The 17896-nt window shown below is 40.6% G+C and overlaps 1 protein-coding gene across 1 annotated transcript in view; it reads left to right on the top strand.

Annotated features, from left to right (window-relative positions):
* The window catches only part of SLC16A10 (solute carrier family 16 member 10), a 133307-nt gene that overhangs the window by 89819 nt on the left and 25592 nt on the right, over window positions 1–17896 (top strand). Inside the window, exon 3 of the mRNA XM_065889053.1 lies at window positions 5645–6107. Coding sequence (XP_065745125.1) covers window positions 5645–6107 — 463 coding nt within the window. The remainder of the gene's footprint in view (window positions 1–5644; window positions 6108–17896) is intronic.

Below are 17896 nucleotides of genomic sequence, written 5' to 3'. Positions count from 1 at the left end.
CTATAAATATCAGTTAAATCTATCTGGTCTATTGTATCATTTAAAGATTCTGTTTCCTTATTTATTTTCATTTTGGATGATCTGTCCATTGGTGTAAGTGAGGTGTTAAAGTCCCCAACTATTTTGTGTTACTGTCGATTTCCTCTTTTACATCTGTTAGCAGTTGCCTTATGTATTGCGGTGCTCCTATTTTGGGTGCATAAATATTTACAATTGTTATATCTTCTTCTTGGATAGATCCCTTGATCATTATGTAGTGTCCTTCCTTGTCTCTTGTAACATTCTTTATTTTAAAGTCTATTTTGTCTGATGTGAGTATTGCAACTGCAGCTTTCTTTTGATTTCCGTTTGCACTGAATATCTTTTTCTATCCGCTCACTTTCAGTCTGAATATGTCCCTAGGTCTGAAGTGGGTCTCTTGTAGACAGCATATATATGGGTCTTGTTTTTGTATCCATTCAGTGAGCTTGTGTCGTTTGGTTGGAGCATTTAATCCATTCACACTTAAGGTAATTATTGATATGTATGTTCCTATTACCATTTTCTTTTGTTTGTTTTTGTTTTTTTGCGGTACGCGGGCCTCTCACTGCTGTGGCTCTCCCGTTGCAGAGCACAGCCTCCGGACGCACAGGCTCTGGACACGCAGCCTCTGGATGCGCAGGCTCAGCTGCCATGGCTTACGGGCCTAGCCGCTCTGTGGCATGTGGGATCCTCCCAGACCGGGGTACGAACCCGTGTCCCCTGCATGGGCAGGCGGACTCTCAACCACTGTGCCACCAGGGAAGCCCATATTACCATTTTCTTAATTGTTTTGGATTTGTTTTTGTAGGTCCTTTTCTTCTCTTGTTTTTCCCACTTAGAGAAGTTACCCTAGCATTTGTTGTAGAGCTGGTTTGGTGTGCTGAATTTTCTTAGCTTTTGCTTGTCTGTAAAGCTTTTGATTTCTCCATCGAATCTGAATGACATCCTTTCTGGGTAGAGTAATCTTGGTAGTAGGTTCTTCCCTTTCATCATCACTTTAAATATATCATGCCACTACCTTCTGGCTTGTAGAGTTTCCACTGAGAAATCAGCTGTTAACCTTCTGGGAGTTCCCTTGTATGTTATTTGTTGTTTTTCCCTTGTTGCTTTCAATAATTTTTCTTTGTCTTTAATTTTTGTCAGCTTGATTACTATGTGTCTTGGTGTGTTTCTCCTTGGGTTTATTCTGCCTGGGACTCTTTTTAAAAAAAGAACAATGCTGAAATTTAAAAAGATCATGACAAAATGAAGTGGTCAAATGCAGCTTAAAATATAACTTCCTATCAACACTCTTTTCCCTGTGTCTATTAAAAGCTGTTGTGCACTGCAGGGAAACTAACTGCAAAGAGCTGGTGGGCACATTACCATAGAAGCACCTCTCCCTCCAGCTCCAGTTCTACCTGTAAATACCCTTTCATTGTCAGAATAATCCCCAGTTGGTGAAACACTGGTTTAATAGGTAGGTCTGGCTAACAGGAGGTGATTAACAAGAAAAACCTTGAGATGATTTTCATTCTGTCTCTACTTTAGTAGTTTATTTTCATCCTGTGCCTTTCTCTTCCCTAGCTATCTTCGTGCTCTAGTTGAAAAGCATTATTGTAGTTATTAGAAAAAAAAAATCAAACTTATGTTGCTTGCCATCTTTATTTTTTATTTAATTTATTTTATTTTTGGCTGCTTGGGTTTTCGTTGTTGCTTTGTGGGCTTTCTCTAGTTTTGGCGAGTGGGAGCTACTCCTCGTTGCGGTGCGTGGGCTTCTCATTGCAGTGGCTTCTCTTGTCGCGGAGCGTGGGCTCTAGGCATGTGGGCTTCAATAGTTGTGACACACAGGCTCAGTAGTTATGGCTCATGGGCTCTAGAGCGCAGGCTCAGTAGTTGTGGCACATGGGCTTAGTTGCTCCTTGGCATGTGGGATCTTCCTGGACCAGGGCTCGAACCTGTGTCCGCTGCATTGGCTGGTGGATTCTTAACCACTGTGCCAACAGGGAAGCCCCTACCCTGTTTTTTTGTTTTTTTTTTTGCAGTACACGGGCCTCTCACTGTTGAGGCCTCTCCCGCTGCGGAGCACAGGCTCCAGACGCGCAGGCTCAGCGGCCATGGCTCATGGGCCCAGCCGCTCCGTGGAATGTGGGATCTTCCCAGACTGGGGCACGAACCCGTGTCCCCTGCATTGGCAGGCGGACTCTCAACCATTGTGCCACCAGGGAAGCCCTATTTTTATTTTATTTTCTTGTTCCTGTAATCTTTATTTATTTGTTTATTTATTTTGGTTGCACCACGCAACATATAGGATCTTAGTTCCCCAACCATAGATCAAACCCAGGCCCACTGCAGTGGAAGCATGGCATCCTAACCACTGGACCGCCAGGGAATTCCCGCCATGTTTATTTTTAAATATTCAGGATTTAATCAACAGAATCCTTGGTTTGCTAATTTTACTCCCATTCTCCCCATATATACCCCTTTCTGAACTCTAGAGTGAGCCTCTTTCTTTCACCTAACTTAGACATTTTATTTGGCTTCTAAACAATTATTTATTTATTTATTTATTTATGGCTGTGTTGGGTCTTCGTTTCTGTGCACGGGCTGTCTCTAGTTGTGGCGAGCGGGGGCTACTCTGTTGTGGTGCGTGGGCTTCTCATTGCTGTGGCTTCTCTTTTTGTGGAGCATGGGCTCTAGAGTGCAGGCTTCAGTAGTTGTGGCACGCGGGCTCGGTAGTTGTGGTGCACAGGCTTAGTTGCTCTGCGGCATGTGGGATCTTCCTGGACCAGGGCATGAACCTGTGTCCCCTGCATTGGCAGGCGGAGTCTCAACCACCGTGCTGCCAGGGAAGTCCCTAAACAATTATTTTAATTTTTTGTTAGAAAATAAATATTCTACCTTTAAAGTGCCTTTGTGTTTTGTTTTTTTTTCTTCTTCTAAAGTTTCTTTTTTAAAGAAACCCAGTTTTGTTTGGAATAAGATTCTGCTTAGATAGCTCTGTGAGATCATTTACTTTTAGTTCTTCTTTATCAGTAATACAGCATTGCGTGATAACCACCTTGTCAGAAACCCCCTTGGTCTGGAAGCTTCCAGGTACCCATTGTCAGTATTCTTAGCGCTTGCTGAAGTGTTAACACTCAGGCTTTGGTGGAGAGAGAAAGTAAGAGATAGAAAATCCATGTAACTTATTACCTAATTTGGTAGACAAAACACATATACACAAACCTGCTTACAGCAAGCAGTGTTTCTCAAATATTTTTGACCGCTGAGAAATAAAAATTATGAAATGTATTTTACATTGTGACCTAGTTCTTTCTTTCTCTTTCCCTCCCCCATCCCCACCCCTAACTAAAACAAAATGTCTTGAAGCCATCTTTACCTTACTATATGTAATGTTGTCATGTTTTCTATTCAGTTTCATTATTTAACCCCCCACCGATCAAAAGCTGCCAAACTTTCAGAACAATACACAGGCGCAAGGGGGAGATGTAGTGTAAATTCCAAGTGTCAAACAGTGGACCAACTCTCTTTTCCTCTAGTTCAAGTTCTGCCTTTTTAGGAAAGCCTTCTCTAGCACCCCCAGGTTGCATCAGTGTCTCTTCTTTGAATCCTTTTTCCACACATATTTGATACCTTACTGATTTACACTGTACTTATTCAGTTGTCATACTTCAATAGTTTGAACCACCTGTTACTAAGGTGAAAATTTAGAAGTAAAAAAGGTTCCAGCAGCAGTGAAAATGCCATCACAAAGCTTATGTACTTTACTCTGTGGGAGAGATACAAAGTTAATCTTACCCAGCACTCTCTGTTTAAATGTTGTGCAAAAGAATGTCTGTGATTTATGTCAGTGGCTCTCTGGTTTTCCAACTGACAGCTTTATAATAATGTGGTATAATTGTGTAGATACTGGTGTTCATGATGATACTTTGCTGTCAATACTATTTTTAATATACACTTTGAAGAAGGCAGAGAAATGTATTTAGATTTAGATTTTTCCTTTAAAATTGTTAAATAAAAATAAATTAGCACCTTAAGAAGTAAGTTGTAGTTACCTGGAAAACTACTTATGTGGAAAAACTGATGCAGAATGAGTGAAGTATTATTTATATTTTGTTCTGTATTCTTATTATCTGGCGTAGATGTCTTGTTTCACTAAGCAGACTAGAAGTAGGGCATAACCACATTTTAAATATTCTTTTCACCAAGTATCTGGAACATAGTAGCTGTTAAATATATGTTTATTGTGGAGTTTCAGTAAAGGGTGATCAGAGTGAGGTAGGGTTAATCTGGGAGAGTCTGGGAGTGGCTCTTGAGCCTGATTTGAAGATGGTTCTAACTGTGGATTAATAGAGGGGGAAAGGGCATCTCAGGGAGAGAGGATTGACAACCTGCCTTAATTTTATCAGATTCTAGAATTCCTTGTGATTACCTCAGCATATTGCTAGGCTAGAATTATTGTCCAAAATTTAATTATTAACCAACTTTATCTATCTTAGTTTCTAATAAATAGCTTGCCTTTACTACTGATAAACAGCCTTTTGAATTGAACTTTTCAAAAGAAAAAAAACTTTAGTTTTCTTTCACTCCTTACCTTAATTGTTTCAAAGAATTTGATGCTGTATGTTCCTTTACTGTTTTGTTTTGTTTTTTTACTTTCTTCCATCTGCAGCCTCCTCTTGCTTCAGCCCTCTCTTTTTCTTTTTCTTTTTTTTTTTTGCCCCACCGTGAGCCTTGTGGGATCTTAGCTCCCTGACCAGAGATCGAACTCAGGACCTCTCGGCAGTGAGAACGAGGAGTCGTAACCACTGGGCCGCCAGGGAATTCCCTGTGTTCATTTACTTTCATAAGAAGTGTATAATTATTTGGTTAAAATAAAGAATTCTTAATCCTTTATTATTTTTTTGAGACATACACGGCCCTAAAGCTTACAAACTGGGATCACTAGTGAACACACTTCATTTAGTATTCCTGCAATCAGAATATGATTCCTCCTTATCTTGCACAATACCAAGAACAGTGCAGTACAGGGCGAAGGTTGGTCTGCAGCCCTTAGGCCAGCAGAATGCAACAGAACTGCTCCCCTGTGCAAACGTTTGTGACATAACCTTGTGGAGAAAATATCAGATGCAGCCTTTTCTTTGAGTAGATTGCTTAGTAAGTGCCTGGGAAAGCTCCATTAAAAAAGTGAGCTTTCATAGTTAAATTGTACTTTTTAAAAACTTTTATCACGACTAGTTTTTTTTTTTTATTTTTAATTTTAATCATTGTCAGTTTTACTGAGGCCCTTCCTGGCACTGTCCTTTATTTCTGAGTTGCAGAGAACACAACAGTTTTTACCCAGTGTTGCATGGTTTGCCTGAAATCCATAGAAAGAGAAGGAGGAATCAAATCACTGATGACCTTAACGGTCATTTTTTCACATACTCAAGGCATTTTTTATTATCCGTTCACATTAAATTAAAATATTTTAGTGTTGTATTCTTGACTTATTAAGTTTTTCACCTCTGTTTTTGGTTGATTTTTATTTGTAGAAAATATTTTGATTAACTGAAACCCAGTTTTAAAATAAGGTTTTATTCTACCAAGCACATGATAAAAATAATGAAAGCTGCTTTCCATCTTTTTCGTCTTTACACAGCTCCATCGAGCCTCTGTACCTGACCTATGGAATCATATTTGCCTGTGGCTGCTCCTTTGCCTACCAGCCTTCATTGGTCATTTTGGGACACTATTTCAAGAAGCGCCTTGGACTGGTGAATGGCATTGTCACCGCCGGCAGCAGTATCTTCACAATTTTGCTGCCTTTCCTTTTAAGGGTACTGACTGACAGCGTGGGCCTCTTTTATACCCTGAGGGTCCTCTGCATCTTCATGTTTGTTCTCTTTCTGGCTGGCTTTACTTACCGACCTCTTGCTTCCAGTGCCAAAGATAAAGACAGTGGAACCAAAGGAGGCAACAGATTCTCCCTCTTTTCCAGGAGAAAGTTCAGTCCTCCAAAAAAAATTTTCAATTTTGCCATCTTCAAGGTGACAGCATATGCAGTGTGGGCAGTTGGAATACCACTTGCACTTTTTGGATACTTTGTGCCTTATGTTCACTTGGTAAGTATGCTTCTCTGGCTTTGCTGGTAATGGATATTATTATTTCATACACAAAAACTTCTTAGAAGAGCAATAGAGATCAGGTTGAAGTTGGCCTTAAATAATTATCTTGTTTATAATTCAGGGACTCTTGAAATTCAAGGTCTCCTAAGATGAGGTCATCACATCATCAGATCATTAAACAGATAATATGTTTTATGGTGTGCTTTGGTATTTTTAGAAATCGCCAAACCTACACAAACAAAAACAAGTTCTTTAAAAAAAAAAGACTAAAATGTTGGAACAAATGTCATCAGTACAAAAAATTGGATAGGTCACTTTTCCTTCAAGTGGCTTACAAATCATAATCAGGGACAAAGATGGTGCAATGATTTTGTCAACATCAATAAATTATTTTTCAACAGAAGGGTACAAAAATTAAGTAAATAGTAAAAGCCAATGGCCTTGACACAAACATTTTGTCTACTTGTGGGACACTTCTGAGAAAATGGAAATTCTACTCAGAGGATTATTTGAGAAATGTTAGCAAGTTCCAAATGATGGGAGAGAGCAAGGGTTTCACAGGAAATTAGGATTTCAAGTGCTCAAGCACTTTATTATCATCATTATTATTATTTTTGTTTGATAGGTAAGAAATGGATTTATTTAGAGAGAAACACATTCCACAGAGTGTGGGCCATCTCAGAAGGCAAGTGCGGCCTCAAGCACTTTATATTGTTTGTTTATATTGCAAAGGCAAATTTTGGCCTCTTTATAATGAAATAAGAGTAAGCAGTGTCTAAAGTATTTGCCCCTGGCAGAATTTCCTCAAAAGTGCTTATTATTGGGCTTCCCTGGTGGCGCAGTGGTTGAGAGTCCGCCTGCTGATGCAGGGGACACGGGTTTGTGACCCGGTCTGGGAAGATCCCACATGCCGCAGAGCGGCTGGGCCCGTGAGCCATGGCCACTGAGCCTGCGCGTCCGGAGCCTGTGCTCTGCAACGGGAGAGGCCACAACAGTGAGAGGCCTGTGTACCACAAAAAAAAAAAAAAAAAGGTGCTTATTATTATGTTTCTTCCTTTTTTCTTACTGTTATGACTGAAAATGTATATACAGTTCAACATAGTTGATAAATGATCAACAAAAATGGTAGTGGGATAAATTTTTCTTTTGTGTGTATACTGTGTGTGTGACTTGAAGCCTTTCTAGCTTTCAGTCTACTTTTGGACATCTGTGCAATTTTTCTTTAGTTAAAGTTCTGGTGCAAGTTGGCAGTATAGTTCAGAGAATTACTGGGGTCAGGGGGTCAGCCAGTAAACTACATCATCAGTCTTTTGTGGGTTCCTGTGCTTAGTTCAGAAAGGAATTAGGTCAAGGAAACCTAAAGAGGGGTGGTAGGCATGTCCTGTATCTAAGATAATTTTGAATTCTCAATTCTCCTTATTTTCTTTTTGCCAGAGGTATTGAGGAAGCAGCTGGGATGACCAGTGGGGAGACAAAGAGAGGACTAGTTTTTAGTACTCTGAGCCACATGGCATTTTGCAGAGACTGAGGTACTAGGTAAAATGACCTAGTATGTGATGCTTGTCACATATGAAGTCTCTGGCTACATCTTGATCTGATACTCCATTTTCACACTTTTAGAAAGGCATAGCTGAACCATTTGAAGATATTTTTTAAAAAAATATATAGATCCATTGTGGAAAGATCAGCTTTACCAGTTACCTCTTCCATAGCTCTGTAGATAAGAAAGTGTTTGTTGTGTCCTTCTCAGAGACGAGTAGATTATTTATTTTTTTAAATGCCTGCTGTGTTTTTTTTTTTTTTTGGCCACGCCCTGAGGCTTGTGGGATCTTAGTTCCCCAACCAGGGATTGAACGCAGGTCCCTGGCAGTGAAAGCCTGGAGTCCTAACCACTGGACCCCCAGGGAATTCCCAAGTAGATTTTTATTTTCTTATTTTATAGTTCTTTTCATTTTTTTAATTTAATTTAATTTTTTGGCCACGCTGCACAGCATGTGGGATCTTAGTTCCCAGACCAGGGATCAAATCTGCACCCCCTGCAGTGGAAATGCGGAGTCTTAACCACTGGGACCACCAAGGAAGTCCCCCGAGTAGATTTTTTAAAAAATTCTCTTTGTTACTATAAGGTGAACACACTCAGAGAAATCTGTACGTCAGCTTTGCTAGTATGTGACATTTACTAAAGGACAAGTGGTAGGTGATTATCTAGCTATTTCTGGTAATATAATTTGTAAATTAATTTCACATATATTATTATTTCATTTGACCTTCACAGTAAACTTGTGAGGTAGGCAAAATAATATTAGCTCATGTTTTACAGAGTGGAAAACAGATCCATCATTAACAGAGATGTTAAGTGGCTTCCCAAGAATCACGTATCAGCAGAGCAGGGGCTGGTTCCCTTCCGCTGTGCTTACTTGGTAGCAAATCTAGCACAGTCTTAGTCTGGGGCATATTGGCTCCCATCCCTGGATATACTGCTAGATATGTCCATCTTATTGAGGGGGATGTGAGTATGCCTAAGGAAATTTAATAAATATGTTATTGGTCTTTTTCTTAAAGTAAATGAAATTTCACAGTGAGTAATGAGTTAGACGGTGTTATAGTTACTACTGTCATCAGGAGGCTGTAATTCAGATAGTACACAAAACAATGAGGTCTCTGTTAACTCGGATAACAAATCAGGCCTTATTCTGCTCTCCCTCCTTCCGGGCACGTTTTCTTACAAAATGTGTTGATATTTTTCATTTGGGATTTTCCCCCTTTTGAACTGTTATGGCACTAAAGCCACGTTGGAAAGGAAACACCAGACAGTTAAATGTCATGGAGGCTGTTTAAATCTCATGTTTGATGGGTACACTGAGTTTGTCACTATGTTGTAATTTAAGGTTCGGATTACGGATACTTAATCCCAGGCTTCATGCAATGGGACACCACTTACTTTCCTCCTTAGAGGGGGAAAAGGTGTCTCAAATTTTTCCAAAGCCTAGTAGATGTTCAGTTCATGTTAAACCCTTTACTGCGTGTTGAAGGGAATATGCATGTAAGACATAAGAACCTGTTCTGAAGGAGCATAAAATCTAGTACATGTAATAATATAAACAATTATAGTCTATAAAGGACTTTTACATACATTATCTTATATAATCTTCACCACAGTGCAGTACCTGTAATGTATTATCCTCATTTCATGGATGAGAAGAATGAGGCACTGAGAAGTTTAGAAACTTGCCCAGGGTCACAAGACAGAGCAGCTGGTAATTATTAGTGTTATACTTTCATGCAAAGGTAGTACTGCATAGTGGGTAAAAGTAAAGGCTCTGAAGTAAAACAGATCTGGGTTTAAATGCTGGTTTTGTCCCCTACTAGTTGTGTAACCTTGGGTAACACACTCTAAGCATCAGTTTCTACATCTATAAAATAGGGATAGACCCAATTTTGCAGAGTTGTTGTAGGATGAGAGAAAATGTCTGTAAAGCATCTGTTCAGTTCTGGTATAAAAATGAGAGTTATTTAAATTTCAGACAACGTGGTTGTGAATTGCTGGTTTTAGTGGGGCTGTGGAAGAGTCAGAGGAGAAAGTGTCCCTTTGGAAAAGTGGTTAGTAGAAGTTTCATAGGATTGGAGTTGGTCCTTAAGCCTGAGACTTGTTGTTGAAACTGGATCCTTAATTAGCTAGGGAACTAACTTATCTATCTAGGCCTCCTTTGAAGATTCTGAAATACAATGAAGCGCTCTCATGGTTATGTTAAAAATCCTAAGATCTTTACTTATTTATTACATTATACATGATTTGAGAGAAATATGAGAGAAAATATGTATGCTTTGTGGCATTCTTTTTCTCTGAGCAAGGTTGGAAGTTTTCTTTTAGTAGTTGACTTTTAAACATGAAGAATCATATTGCTTCATGGAAGGGGTCAGTGATCTCTTTTAGGCCTACCCACTTGTAATCTCTATTGTAAGGGTATGGATCTTTTTTTTCTTCTACTGTTATTGAGATACAGTTGACATACAGCACTGTATAAGTTTAAGGTGTATAGCATAATGATTTGACTTATATACATCATGAAATGATTATCACAGCAAGTTTAGTAAACATCCATCATCTCATAGATACAAAATTAAAGAAATAGAGTACGTGTACAAATCTTATACATCAGTTTAGGTGAGACATAACTTTCTAAATAGCCATTCCCAGTAACAGCGGCTTTAGTTGTTGTGAATTGCCCATTTTGCTTGAGAATTGTTTTGTTTTGGTTTTCTGGATTCAGTTTTTTTTTTTAATTGGAGTATAGCTGATTTACAGTGTTGTGTTAGTTTCTGCTATACAGCAAAGTGAATCAGTTATACATTATAATACATATATCTACTCTATTTTTTTTTAATCTACTCTTTTTCAGATTCTTTTCCCATATAGGTCATTACAGAGTATTGAGTAGAGTTCCCTTTGCTATACCGTAGGTTCTCATTAGTTATCTATTTTATATATAGTGGTGTGTATATGTCAATCCCAATCTCTCAGTTTATCCCTCCACCCTTCCCTTTGGTAACCATAAGTTTGTTTTCTACATCTGTGACTCTATTTCTGTTTTGTAAATAGGTTCATTTGTACCATTTTTTAAAATTCTGCATATAAGCGGTATCATATGATATTTGTCTTTCTGTGTCTGACTTAACTTCACTCAGTATGACAATCTCTAGGTCCATCCGTGTTGCTGCAAATGGCATTATTTCATTCTTTTTTATGGCTGAGTAATATTCCATTATATATATGTACCATATCTTCTTTATCCATTCCTCTGTTGATGGACATTTAGATTGCGTCCATGTCCTGGCTATTGTAAATAGTGCTGCAGTGAACATTGAGGGTACACGTATCTTTTCAATTATGATTTTCTCCAGATATATGCACAGGAGTGGGATTGCTGGATCATATGGTAGCTCTGTTTTTAGTTTTTTAAGGAACCTGCATACTGTTCTCTGTAGTGGCTGTACCAGTTACAGTCCCACCAACAGTGTAGGAGGGTTCCCTTTTCTCCACAACCCCTCCAGCGTTTATTGTGATGCTGGCCATAATGGTGATCGCCATTCTGACTGGTGTGGGGTGATACCTCATTGTAGTTTTGATTTGCATTTCTCTAGTAATTAATGATGTTGAGCAGCTTTTCATGTGCCTCTTGGCCATCTGTATGTCTTCTTTGGAGAAATGACTATTTAGATCTTCTGCTCATTTTTTGATTGGGTTGTTTGTTTTTTTGATATTGAGCTGCATGAACTGTTTATATATTTTGGAGATAATCCCTTGTCAGTTGCTTGGATTGAAGTTTTTTTTAAAAATAAATTTATCCATTCATTTATTTTATTTTTGGCTGCGTTGGGTCTTCGTTGCTGTGCACAGGCTTTCTCTAGTTGCAGCTAGCGGGGGCTACTCTTCGTTGCGGTGCGCAGGCTTCTCACTGTGGTGGCTTCTCTTATTGCGGAGCACGAGCTCTAGGCATGAGGGCTTCAGTAGTTGTGGCTTGTGGGCTCTAGAGCACAGGCTCAGTAGTTATGGCGTGGGGCTTAGTTGCTCTGCGGCATGTGGGATCTTCCTGGACCAGGGCTCGAACCCGTGTAACCTGCATTGGCAGGTGGATTCTTAACCACTGCGCCACCAGGGAAACCCAGGATTGAAGTTTTTTTTTTTTTTTTTTGCAGTACGCAGGCCTCTCACTGTTGTGGCCTTTCCCGTTGCGGAGCACAGGCTCCGGATGCGCAGGCTCAGCGGCTATGGCTCATGGCCCCAGCCGCTCCATGGCATGTGGGATCTTCCCAGACCGGGGTACAAACCCATGTCCCCTGCACTGGCAGGTGGACTCTCAACCACTGCGCCACCAGGGAAGCCCAGGATTGAAGTTTTTATGGCTCTTCCTTATCCAGTTTTTCTTCATTAGCTTCCAGAAACATAATGTGCTCTTTTCCTCCTACCTCTCTATCACTCCTTCTTAGTTTCTTTTCTGGTTCCTTATTTTTCACCCTGACCCTGAATATCAGTGCTAGGGCTTACACCTTGATCTTTTTCTCTACTCATTCCAAATGATGGTTTCATCTAATTTCCTGTGTTCAGACATCATATATATGCCAGTGGCTCAAAATTTATATTTAGCTCAGGCCTCTTTTCAGTTCTTCACCAGACTTTTATAGCCATCTGCCTACTTAATATCTCCACTTGGATGATTGTTAGATGTTTCAGATTTAACATGTCCAGCCCCAAAGTCCTGATTTTACCCCCATCCCCAAAACCTGCTCTGCCCTCAGCCATCCTTATCCCAGGAGATGGCAGTTCCATCAGTCCGCAAACCTTGGAGTCCTCCTTGGCTCCTGTTTATTTCATACAACACTCCTGATCCAGGCCAGAAATCCTGGCGGTTCTCCTTTCAAAATGTATCCTTCCCTGCCCCCTGTAGTCTCTTCTCTACACAGAAGCCACAGGTGTTCTTTCAACACACAAGTCACTCTGCTCAAAATCTTTGGGTGGCTCCCCATTGCTCTGAGAGTAAAGACTAATGTCCTTATAGTGGCCTACAAGGTCCTCCATGGTCTGTCCCCTCCTATCTCTGATCTCATCAGGCCCGGTCCCCATCATTCACTCTGCTCTCGCCACTCTGCTCTCTTTGCTATTCAGCTTTTAGTGAGGCTCACCCTGACCACCTGGTTAAAACCCCCTTCTTCCCTCTCCCCTCCGCATACTCCCAAACCCCCTCACACTGCTATTTCTTTTTCCATAGCGCTTCATACCTTTTTTTTTCTTTTGAATATATTTATTTATTTATTTGGCTGCGTAGGGTCTTAGTTGTGGCATGTGGGATCTTTCTTTGCAGTTAGTGGGCTCTTTGTTGCACCTTGAGGGCTTCTCTCTAGTTGCGGTGTGTGGGCTCCAGAGTGCATGGGCTCAGTAGTTGCAGCACATGGGCTTAGTTGCCCCGAGGCATGTGGGATCTTAGTTCCCTGACCAGGAATCGAACCCGCGTCCCCTGCATTGGAAGGCGGATTCTTAACCAAGGAAGTCCCCATACCTTCTAACATGTTACATATTTTACTTGTGATGATTACTGTTTGCTCTCTGTGTGTATACCTCTGCTAGAATGTAAACTTCACGAGGCTAAGGGTCCTTCTCTGTCTTGTTCAGTGAATGAACCCAAGCATCTACCATGGTGCCTAATGTACAGTGAGTGCTCAAATATTTGTCAAATGACTATCTTATGGATAAGTCTAAAGTGACACCATATAAGCAGTATTCATTTTTTCTCCATTTTGATCTTTAAAATTCTCTACTTTGATACCAGAATGATGTTTTACATGTTATACCTATAGGACATGATGGTATTCCTATCCATTCAACACTTAATAAGCTCAAATTTAGCAAACCTAAGACTAAGTAACACTAATGCCATCTGTTGATGGGGAAAAGAGTTGATGTGTTTTGCTTTTGACCCATAGCTTTATCTGCATGTTGAAATTGAAACTTTATAAATGGAAGAAATTTCTGTGTCTCTGTCACTATTGTGTAAGTGTATGGAAGGAGTGAATGGCTATCCCCATTAACAAGGAAGTCTAGACAACTGGTGTCTTCTCTACGGTGTAGCAGCTGAAAATCTTGCAGAGCCTTGGGTGGTGTGTGTGAGAACAGTATGAGGATGCAGGACCAGAGCCTGACCACAAGTCTGCATTGCTTTGGTAGAGCACTGACCACAGGGCCACGTCAGCCGGATGACTGATAAATGCCTACAAAATGACAACGATGATGCAACTCTTCTCAGCGGCAGTGTTCCATCCTCAGTACGAGAATGATGACTTAGTTTTTATTGCTTTCACATCCTGTCCACCACTACTCGCCTTGAAAAGCTGCACCTGTGTTCTTTGACGCCAGAACATATGGCAGTCAAGTTTTGGTTTTTAAGCTCTGATCCACATAGTTCTCTATCGGAGAGAAGATGACTGACTCATGCGTTGAAATCTGCAACATACATGTTTATTAGCCCATTTTGAAAAAACTCCGTAAGTTATAAGTGTGTCATTTTTGTGGCAGATGGTAGTTGTTCTCAAAAGAAACTCTGATCTGGTAGGGAAGATCCCACTTTTCTGAGACTATGATTGAAGGCACCATCATTTGCCTGCTGACAGGGCACTTAAGTGGACACCAAGTCCAGCTGTAATTGGGAACAAACAAGTTGTGTTTTTATTTTTTAAAAATATTTATTTGGTTGCTTTGGGTTTTAGTTGCAGCACGTGGACTCCTTTGTTGCGGCTTGCCGGCCTCAACTATTTGTGGCATGTGGGCTCTTAGTTGTGGCCTGCGTATGGGATCTAGTTCCCAGATGAGGGATCAAACCTGGGCCCCCTGCATTGGGAGCACAGAGTCTTAACCATTGTGCCACCAGGCAAGTCCCAACAAGTTGTGTTTTATTTTATTTTATTTTTAAATTTTTTAAAAATTTATTTATCTTATTTATTTATTTTTGGCTGCACTGGGTCTTCGTTGCTGTGCATGGGCTTTCCTAAGTTGCAGCGAGCGGGGGCTACTCCTCGTTGTGGTGTGCAGCCTTCTCATTGCAGTGGCTTCTCTCATCGTGGAGCATGGTCTCTAGACATGTGGGCTTCAGTAGTTGTGGCACACAGGCTCAGTAGTTGAGGCTCGTGGGCTCCAGAGCGCAGGATCAGTAGTTGTGGTGCATGGGTTTAGTTGCTCCACGGCATGTGGGATCCTCCCAGACCAGGGCTGAAACCTGTGTCCCCTGCATTGGCAGACAGATTCTTAGCCACTGTGCCACCAGGGAAGTCCCCACAAGTTGTGTTTTAAAACTAGAAATGAAATTTTGAGGCAAATAAGCCAATAAATGGGACATGTAGTACCTTGGGAGATATTTTATGGCTTTGGTTAATGCCAGATGCTCTATGGCTCAGTACAGGAATGTAGCTGTTAGACCTCACTGGCCAGGTCACCTCTGGCCATGTTGTAGTGACAGCAGGAATATTATCCCAAGCCAGAGCTCAGGGCGCTGAGCCATGCAAATAGGAACAGCAGACATGCTTTCATCTCTTTTGCGGCTTCCTCAGAGGGAGATTCAGGTAACATTTGTCAAGAATCTGTCATGTGCCAAGCATCTCCACAAAATCTCAGGTAACCATCATAAGGATGAGTGTAATAAGTGTAATAAATAACTACATACTTGGAGCTAAGGAAACAACTCCGCTAAGTTAAGCTATGCTTAGTCGAGGTCACTCACTGAGTTTGCTCAGAGCTGGGATTTGAACATAGATCTTGGACTCTAAGTCTCATGTTCTTTTCGTAAAATAGTCTGCTGTTCCTTTATCGGATCACCTCAGAGGTGGAGTGCTGCCTACTGTCAGCCACACTGGGCCTGGACCAGAGTTTTGTTTGCCTTGCAAGTTTCCCTCTATCCTCTCAGAATGAAGCACAGAGGCAGGGTTGGACCATCCTGGCACTCAGAGGATGCTGCGCAGCCATGGAGAGGACTCCTGAGGAAACAGGCTAATGGGGATGATGGGATACCACCTAACCTTTCTTCCAGACCCCACATCTCCTCTTTTGCTCTTTAGTACGTTGTGAATATGAGAAAACTGAATTGCTTTTCACAGCCTGTGACAAGCAGAACATGGAATATACATAGTTTTATGTTCAATTTTGTTCCCTATAATAAACATTAAGCATAGCAGAAGAAAAAGTGGACAAATGTATACATTTATAGCAAGAGCTATCTTATGTTTGATTAATAACATAAGTACTATTAGAGGAAAATGGAAAAAAGCAAATTGCTTGAATTTTAGAGTTATATATAATAACTCTCTGAGGCCACTGATGTCATTAAGTGTCCTGAGAAGGCCCTAAAAGCCTTGGAAAAGCTGTTCCTTCTGTCTTTTTTTTTTCTCCCCCCAGCTATATCTGTAATGTTTTTCTTCTTTTTAAAATGAAGTATAGTTGATTTACAATATTATATTAGTTTCGGGTGTACAGCATAGTGATTCAATATTTTTATAGGTTATACTCCATTTAAAGTTATTATAAGATATTGGCTATATTCTCTGTGTTATACAATATATCCTAGTAGCTTAATTATTTTATACATAATAGTTTGCACCTCTTCATGTCCTACCCTCTATTTTGCCCCTCCCCCCATCCTCTCCCCACTGGTAACCACTAGTTCGTTCTCTGTCCTTCTGTCTTGTTAATGTGTAAAATTCACCAGGTGTTTTTTTTTTTTTTTAATTAATTAATTTTTATTTTTGGCTGTGTTGGGTCTTCATTTCTGTGCGAGGGCTTTCTCTAGTTGTGGCAAGCGGGGGCGACTCTTCATCGCAGTGCGCAGGCCTCTCGCTATCGCGGCCTCTCTTGTTGCGGAGCACAGGCTCCAAACGCACAGGCTCAGTAGTTGTGGCTCCGGGCCCAGCCACTCCGCGGCATGTGGGATCTTCCTGGACCAGGGCTCAAACCTGTGTCCCCTGCATTGGCAGGCAGATCCTCAACCACTGCGCCACCAGGGAAGCCCCGGTCTTTTGTTTTTAACTGTCTCATGTTTTATTTGTTAAAATATAATATACTTTTGAATAATCTCAGAATTTAACTGTAGTATGGATATTTGCTTATCCCTCAACTCATTGTATTAATATCAAATTAAAGTTTGTGCAAGTTTGAGGAACCTAAATTTAGCTGATAAGGGTTCTATCATGATTTTTATATCAACTAGAAAATAAATTGTTATGATAGAGGATTAATAGAAATAGAAATCTTAATTTGAAGAATGTTCCTTTGTGAGGCTATACCTGGACATTGACTTTTACCCCACATTTACCAGGTGGCTCTGGTGAGGGGAAAGAATTGTCTGATCCATTGAGAGTATATTTCTGCTAGTTTAACCTTATCTCTAAGTTCTGACACACCTCTTTGGAAAAGCCCTCACAGACACTAACTCCAAGGATTACAGAGCACCAGGAGAAAAGGCCACTTTATGTATTCATGCTGTAGGGAAGAGTCTTGAGATCCAAAGGAAGTTTGAGGGCTGCACATCTCTTATGTATTAGCTCCCAGATGCCCTGCCACTTTCCATTTTCCCCACTTTCTAGCCCCATTATCTGTATCTAGTTTTTTTCACCCCTCTACTTGTTGGCAGCTCACTTGTAATCAGAAAGTTTATATTCCCTTGTAACAAATTGGAGAAAAGCTCATTTAATGGTAGGTAGTGCCTACCATTTGGAGGCAAAATTGCAAACATGGACAACTGGTGTGCAGTTATGTAATCCAGCTGTGTCTGCATCCATGTCAAATTCAACTGATTTATTCTCAGAGTAACATGACCAGAACAACTGTAGCATTCAGTCTTCAGAGCACGGTTTAAGACTCTGTGTGCCCAGTCCTCACAGCCATGCAAGGGTTTGTTTTAAATCATAAGTTTCTTTTAAACACATACAGTATTTTTTATTTCCCACATGTTTAATTAACATTTAGTTTATAAGAAGCTCCCACAAATATTCTCTCTCACTGGAGCCTCAGGGCCACCCTATGAGATGGGCAGGAGCGGTTTCCATTCTGCAGGAAAGGAACCGGACTTGGGGTTGTTAAGACAACTTGCTTAGGGTTGAAAGGCCAGTGCCTGGTGCAGCTGGGGCTTGAACCTGGTCTTCTTAAGAGTGTGGCTTTGAAGTAAGATATTTAAATGCCTGCAAAAAAAAGGACAGTAATTTAGGCGTTGAAGGGATTGTACGGGTCACTTAATTGCACTTTTCTTTTT

The sequence above is a fragment of the Phocoena phocoena genome, chromosome 12 (genome assembly GCF_963924675.1).
Source record: "Phocoena phocoena chromosome 12, mPhoPho1.1, whole genome shotgun sequence".
Taxonomy (NCBI): domain Eukaryota; kingdom Metazoa; phylum Chordata; class Mammalia; order Artiodactyla; family Phocoenidae; genus Phocoena; species Phocoena phocoena.
The sequence above is the reverse complement of the archived record's forward strand: the minus strand, read 5'-3'. Positions and strand labels throughout refer to the sequence as shown.